This window comes from Chrysochloris asiatica, unplaced genomic scaffold (genome assembly GCF_000296735.1).
Source record: "Chrysochloris asiatica unplaced genomic scaffold, ChrAsi1.0 scaffold00119, whole genome shotgun sequence".
In the NCBI taxonomy this organism is placed as follows: Eukaryota; Metazoa; Chordata; class Mammalia; order Afrosoricida; family Chrysochloridae; genus Chrysochloris; species Chrysochloris asiatica.
Window position 1 is genome coordinate 4,947,891 of NW_006408637.1, and position 8,118 is coordinate 4,956,008.

At 40.2% G+C, this 8,118-nt stretch overlaps 1 protein-coding gene across 1 annotated transcript in view; it reads right to left on the minus strand.

The window, feature by feature from the left end:
• The window catches only part of TBCE (tubulin folding cofactor E), a 109,504-nt gene that overhangs the window by 65,011 nt on the left and 36,375 nt on the right, over positions 1-8,118 (minus strand). Inside the window, exon 3 of the mRNA XM_006868565.1 lies at positions 6,208-6,393. Coding sequence (XP_006868627.1) covers positions 6,208-6,393 — 186 coding nt within the window. The remainder of the gene's footprint in view (positions 1-6,207; positions 6,394-8,118) is intronic.

Below are 8,118 nucleotides of genomic sequence, written 5' to 3' on the forward strand. Positions count from 1 at the left end.
CAGCCTATAACTGATTGGAATTCCTTAAAGGGATTCTAGAACTTGCCCAGTGAAATAGGCCTCTTGCAAAGACTTTGTAGCCTACAGGACCTTAGGTGAAATCCTGAGTCCCATCCAGAAACTTATTAGGTGGGTCATTCCCACTAGAAAGGACAAGCAGACTGGAACAGCTACAGTGACAGAAGATACATCTTCAAAGAAAGATCATCAGGAAAAACCCAAAACAAAAATGTCAGGATCACTAGCCAATACAAGAATAAGCAAGCTGTTCACCATGAATACACCAAGGCTAGCAATCAAGTGCCTTCAGGACAAACTCCCCTCTAAGAAGAGAACACACAAACAAGCATGTAAGCTTGCTGGCGACCACATTGGTCTACTGGTGAGTGAAGAGGCGGGAAAGGCAGCAATGAAGAAATGGGCTGAGTCCATTGACCCCCGTTGACCTGGAGATGAGAGAGAGAAGAGGAAGGGCTGGTTGGTCCAAAGTGTGGTCAGACCTGAGGACACTTGAGCCCATGGACAAGGACTTAGCCACAGAGGGCTAGAGCTGAGAGTGAAGCATCCAGCTGATATGAAGTGAGCGGAGATGCATAAAAACACCCAAACTTGCATACAGTACCCTTTTGACCTAGCCTTGATGGCTTGATAATCAGAACTCGACTAGAGGAAGATTGGGAAAAAAAATTTTTTTTGATAAAGGAAACAAGGGTAAATTGCTTCAATTTGATGAACCTGACCTATACTCAGAGTGGTAGTTACTCTAAATACCAACTGAGAGGGAAAGAGTCTTCAAATCAAGTATCAATGCTATCTGCTCTGTACACAGGGTAGATAGGAACAGGCAACTTAGACATTGGCTATCTAAAATGAGGGGGCAATAAAGGCATGAAGTGACTGGCTTACAAGGTTTCAAGAGGGAGTTTAGTTTAAGAGTGTGGGGGGAAAGAAAGAGTCCCCACTGAATAGCTGTCATCTTGTCTACATGGGTCTGGGCGAAAAGAGATGGGGAGAAGAATCATAAGATTCAACAGTGAATAACTGTTATCATGACTAATTGTGACTGTCACAATTGTAAAGGTAGAAGTTTTGTTACAAAAACGGGAGTGGTTAATCTTACAGTCCAGAAACAAAGGACCCCAGGACCATCAAGAAAGAAGCGCACAAGCAGAATGCGGGACCTTATCCAGAGAAGCAGCAGCGCTAGAGATGGAGGCAGAGGACTCTAGACTCATGAACTAAGAACAGAGGGACTAACAACTGGTGGCCAGGAGGCAGACTTGCAGAATGTGCCCTTTGAAGATATAAATTAATATATATGCCTGAGTGGTTTTTTTGTTTGTTTGTTTGTTTGTCTTTTAAAAAGCTAAAATGGATAGAGAGAAATACTGTTAACTGATGGTATAGGAAGGGGATTATAATCATTGTAATTAAACAAGACGTACGATTTGTTGAATGTAAAACTGATAATATGCCCTGTAAACTTTCACTCGATCCACAATAAAAACCTTAAATAAAAAAAAAAAGAAAGACATTAGCTAATTACTGAATGAAATGATACTCAAGAAATAGGACCACAAACGAGAAAGAAGGGAACCAAAGACTTAAAGAAGAGACTAGTCTACAGGGCAGAAAAGTCTACAGGAAACATGGTTTCATCTACTCGGGGACCAGAAGAACTAGCTGGTGCCCAGCTTCTAGGGCCAACTGTTCAATCAGGGCCACAGTAGTGAACCCTGAGAGAATGGGAGAGACACTTGGAACAGAACCTCAATGTCCTTCAAAGCAAAAAGAGCAGACTTCCTAAAGTGGTTGAGACTAGAGTTCTTCCTGAAACTTGCCCTAAGATATTCTTCAACCATGAACCAAAATTAATCTCTCAAGTTACCTAGTAACTAGACAGCAAATTGGCTGAAAAAATAATGAATATCATCTTTAAGTACTGTGTTCCTTTTTTAAAAAATCATCTATATGAGACCAAAGAGTCAACATTTACTTTAAAGCAATAATGAAAATTGAATGGACAGGGAAAATTAATGGAAAAAGAACCACTACAATGGAACTAATAAGAATGCTCACACATACAGAAGAACACAGCCAACATCAATGAATAATTTGTGTAGAAAGTGTTGAATGGGAACTTAAACTGCTACATAAACCTTTCCTGAAAACACAATAAACATATATGTATTTTTTCTTTAGGTCAGGTCACTCACCAGGAAAATTCATGAATTAAATAGTTGCTCATAAACAAGGAGAGAAAATAGGTCTTTCTTTTTCTGTTTGCAATGTTTTCTGTTGTAATATCTCACAGAGAGCCTATGGTATTCTCTGATAAAGATTAACCAATTAGAAAAATATGTATCTTTTTTGAGTAAAAGCTATTTAATATCTGCATTTCAGATGGAAAAAATAAAGAACTCGAACCCTATGAAGCATATGGTTTTTGAAATCCAAGTCAATTCGAGGAGAAACTGAAACCATTGTGGTGGTGCCTGCTTTAGTCAAGCTTCTTATTTTGTTCTTTTAGAGTATCATTTAATTATAAAACATAACGTTTTATAATTAAAACAGGCTTTTCTTTAAAAATCCTGTTTCATCTGTTTTTTGTTTTTGTTTTTGTTTTGTAATTTCATCATTCTATGCTAAAAAGCAAAGGTTCCAAGAAAAGAATCTATTCTTCACCATCAAGAATAAAGAAGTATGTTGTTATGTGTTGTGGAGTGGATTCCGACTCATAGAGACCCTGCACAGGGTTTCCGAGGCTGTTAATCTTTCGGGAGCAGAACACCTCATCTTTCTCCTGCGGAGCAGCTGGTAGTTTCAAACTGCTGACCTTGCGGTCCGCAACCCAATTTGTAAATACTACGCTACCAGAGTTTAAGATGGTTTAATTGCCTCCATCTGCATTTTACATTTTAATTATTTTAAATCTTAATAAATCAAAACCAAAAAAATGGCAAAGAAAATTACTTTGAGCAGAATTACAGTTTAATTCTTATACTTTACACATTGAGAAGAAAAATTTGCAAAACTACGGACAATTGCGTTTGTAAATCTATTCTTCATCCTTGCCACCAGGAGTGACTACTAGGATGCCTAACTCAGGTCAAATCACAGCATAAACCTGCATGACCTAGAAAGCACTTGTGTAGTTATGACTACTTTTGTTCAATTATCACTTTCTTTGATCCAGACAGTTATTCTGAATGAGCAGTAAGCCGATTTGTTGAGAATAACAACGTACGGTGTGATAGTTAGGCTCTGTGTCAATCTGATTGAGCCAGGATTCCCAGCTGCTGGGCAGTTGATAGTTAACTCTATGATGATAGGCTATGAGCAGGCATAGTTAACTCTGTGATGATTGGCTATGAGCAGCCAATCAATTGAAAGGCTGTTTCCTTGGGGGAGTGGCCTGTTCCCAATATAATGGACAAACAGGAAAGACTCCTTTTCTTCTCTGCTGGGTCTCCATCCTGCATCTGGGTCATCCTTCAGCCTCCGGTTCTTTGAACTTGAGCCAGTGGCCTGCTCTATTGTATGTCTGCCTGCTGGGCCCGCCCATTGGGTGTGCCTGGAAAATTGTGTGCCCAGGGTTAATGTGCTGAACTGCAAGGTAGGTCTGAACCACAAGGTCAGCGATTCAAGCTCACTAGCTGCTCTTCAGAAACCCTATACAGGGCTGCTATGGGTCAGAACCGACTCAATGGCACTTAACAACAAAAATAGTATGTAGTTCTACTTTTGCTTCCCTGGAGAACCCAGCCTAAGACATACAGAGAGTTCCAGAGAAGAGAATGTTGTACCTTAGCAGTTTTTAAATGTCCTTCAGACTGCTACATTATAATTTGGGGCACTTAAAAGCACATTCCTGGGACCCAGGTCCCCAAACTCTGATTCAGTAGATTTGTAATAGGACTGAAGATTCTGTATGTTTCAAAAGGTTCCCAGGTATGGTCACCGATAAGGGAAAGCGAGGGAAAAACAGCAATGAATCTGTGAGCTAAGTCCTACCACATTCAAAAGATCCCTGTGAACCTGGGTAGAGACCTGGTTGGCTGGCAATATGGCAAGACCTGGGGACTGCTGGGCCAAGAGTCAGTGACATAGCCACAGAGGACTAGAGTGGAGACTGAAGCAGCCAGCTGATAAGAAGTGAGGGGAGATGCACAAGAACACCCACACTTGCAGATAATACCCACCTGACCTGCCTTCAATGGCTGGATGATTAGAACTTGACTAGAAGAAGAAAGAGGAGGAAAAAAAAGAGGAATCTGATACAATTTGATGAACTTGATCTACACTTATGGATGCAGTAGCTCAGAAGAGGGAACAAATCTTTACAGCAAGGATCATTCCCATCCACTCAATACACAGGGTTGACAGGGATGGGCAACTTGGACATTGGATACCCAAAATGGGGTGGCGGGGGGGCTACAAAGGCAAGAAGTGACTGGCTTACAAGCTTTCAAGAGGGAGCCTAGATCCAGAGGATACGCAAGAAGGTAGGATCTCCATCAAGTAATATCCAATCTGTCTGGGCGGGGCTGATGAAAAGAGATGGGGATAGGTCTATTGTGGTACAATAGTGAATAATTACTATCAGAACTGACTGTGAGGGTTGGAAATGTCAAGGTGGACGTTTTGTAGCAAAAGGAGTGGAGTGGTTGGCGTTGCAGTCCAGGAGCGGAGGTCCCTGGGACCATCAAGGGAGAAGAGTGGAGTGTGGGACCCTACCCAGAGAAACAGTGCCGCCAGAGATGGAGACAGAGACGATGACGTGGAGAGACGGAGCAGCTGGGGACTCTAGACCCAGAGAGGCAGAGGGGCTGTGTGCTGATGACCAGGGGGCAGGCTTGCTGGGTATACCCTTTGGTTGGTTGATGATGCATGGAAGGGATTGTAATCATGGCAATGAGATGATATACGATAGAATGAATGTAAAGCTAATGGTCTCCCATGTAAACTATCACATAATTCACAATAAAACTTTTTTTTTTTATATATAAACATAGTTTTAAAATATAACAAAAAAAATAAACTACTGGGAAATGTAACCTTTAAAAAAAACAAAAGGTTCCCAAAGGGCATAACCAGAGACAGATACTGGATGGTACCAGCATTATACATTGTTTTTGCTGTTAAGTGCCTTGGAGTCTGTTCCAACTCATAGTGACCCTGTGTAGGGTTTCCGAGGAGCAGCTGGTAAATTTGAACCGTAGACCTTGTGGTTCAAACCGACCTTACAGTGCAGTTTATTATTCCACAACATAACAACAGATAAACTATTTCGGTTCCATTCTTGACGTATCATTCAATTGGAAATGTTGCATGAAATACCTGTGTTGTTAAGTGCCATCAAGTTGGTTTTGACTCATAGAGGCACTGCATAGGGTTCAAGGTGAGCTTGAACCGCCAACCTTGCAGTTCAAACCAACCATCCAGTTCAGCACAGTAACCCACAGCACCACCAGGACGCAGAAAATATAAAAGGATCAAAATGAGAGCCTTAGATATTTAGTAATTAGTCAATCCATGATGTTACTGTTAGGTGCCATCAAGGCATTTCCAATTAACAGCAATCTTAACAGGACAGAGAAGAGGTGCCCGATAGAGGCTCCGAAGCTATAAATCCTTACAGGATAAAAAGCAACTATGTAAGAACAAATGATAAATATTTACCAAAAAGCAAAGATACAAAGGGACAAAGAAGCTAGATTAATGGAACTAGAACAGAAATGGTGAGAACTGTCACCAATGGCATGGAAAAACCTGTATACAAATTATTAAATGGAAAGCTAATTTGCTATGTCAACGTTCACCAAAACAGATTTTTTTTTTTAAACCTTTACAGAGTAGGTGGCCAGGTCTTTGTTGTGATGGGTTTCAACTGCCAACCTTTTCAGTTAGCAGGCCAGTGCTTAATCATTGCGCTACCAGGGTTGTTTACAAAGCAAGATAGTGCAGCATAAATATTTATAACGGGCAAATCAATATTTCAATTCCAATCCATAAAGATTCACCAACCCTGTGTGAAATAAGGATTTTAATTTCCTTAAATACGCAATCCTTGGGGTTCCTTAGACTTCAATTCACTGTGCAGAAAGGACAAACTACTTTTTGAACAAATGGGGATCCAACACTTGGTCACGTAAATTTAGATTCTGAACTGGGATGAAACTATAAAAAGTTATCATTTCCACTTACCTTTGCTGCTTTATAATAGAGTCAAAACCAATAGTTTCCACAGGTTTCTTTCCAATTGTGATCATTTGCTCTTTTCTGCTTCCCTCTAGTCCATCTGCTAACACATAGCGTTTCTTAACTGCAGTAAGAAAGTCTACTCCAAAATTGACCTTGTTGGGACGGATAAAGGATCCTCCAGTTGGGTGCCTGGAAAAAGAGATGAATGGTACTTAGGAAATATTGTCCTCCAAGAAATCACTAACACATTAAGGCAAAGGTGGGCACCGACCCACCCACTGTTCTCAAGTCAATGCAGACTCAAAGCAACCCCACAGCATAGAGAAGACGTGCTCCCCACATTTTCCAAGGCTGTACTCTTATGGAAGCAGACTGCCACATCTGTCTTCTACAGAACAGCTTGTGGGTTCACACCATAGAATTTTGGTGAGGCCAGCACTTAACCCCTGCACCATGAAGGCCCCTCAGTGTGCCACCAGGCTCCAATATTTTTCATATGCTGAAAAGAAAATCAGCGTAAGAGGGAAACTAATATATACCACAGGAAAAATTAACAATGACTGATCATAAAGGGTTATGAACTTATGCAATTAAATAAAATCTCAGTGGATAAACACACACAGGTCCGCTATGAGTCGGACCCAACTCAAAAGCACTTAACAATAACAACAATGATCAAAACAATCAAATATAATTGGCCAAAAAAAGAAAACTCATAAAGCCCCAAGAGTTACATCGCTGGGTTTCTTTATGACTCTAAATCATATTACTGGGGGATTTGTTTAGGTAACTAATTTAAACATAAACATGTAACTTGTATTAAATGACATTTACCAAGACTAAATATAATAGCATGACTTATAATTGAGGAACTCTAGAAACAATGCCCAGTCGTTATCAATGGATAAGAAATATGACGTAAACCAGAGAGATGAGGAATATTACATTAGTCATTTAAAAAGCCTAACTGCAGTACTTACAAAATTACTCTCAAAATAATGCTGAAATTTTACAAAACTGAACACCAATTGTACATGACACAACTACACAGAAATCATGTCTGCATGTAGACAAAGAGTGGTTAAAGACACAAAATATTTGTGAATGACAAGTTATGTACAGAATCTAATTTTAATAACTTGAATCTAAATGAATTTATATTGTTTTACAGCAAGTTTTAATAATGGAGTCCTAGTGTGGCTTGTTGTTGTTGTTCAGTGCTGTGGAGTCGGTTCCGACTCATAGTGACCCTGCACAGGGTTTCCAAGGCTGTAAATCTTTACGGGAGCAGAACGTCTCATCTTTCTCCCGCGGAACCGCTGGTAGTTTCGAACAGCTGACCTTGCGGTTCACAGCCCAATTCATAACCACTGGACCGAAAGGTCAGTATGAACTGCAAGGTCAGAGGTTCAAATTCAACAGCCGCTCCTCAGAAACCCTATACAGGGTCACTATGAGTCAGAATCGACTTGATAGTACTTAACAACAACCAGGATTTACTAAAATATTAGATTCCAAGCAAGTCTTTAAGGTCATTAAATTTCAGCATTCCTTATACCATAGCAATGGTATGTTAATTTCAGGAAATTTCACTAATTTCATAATTTAGCTCTGACTAGACAACAAGGTGTCAGGATTGGAGGAAGACTCAATAACAACCTGCGATATGCAGATGATACAACCTTACTTGCTGAAAGTGAAGAGGACTTGAAACATTCACTGATGAAGATTAAAGAGCACAGCCTTCTGTATGGGTTGCATCTCAATGTCAGAAAAACAAAAATTCTCACCACTGGACCAATAAACAACATCCTTATCAATGGAGAAAAGATTGAAATTGTCAAGGACTTCATTCTTCTTGGATCAACTATCAACATTCGTGGAAGCAGCAGTTAAGAGATCAGACGACGTACT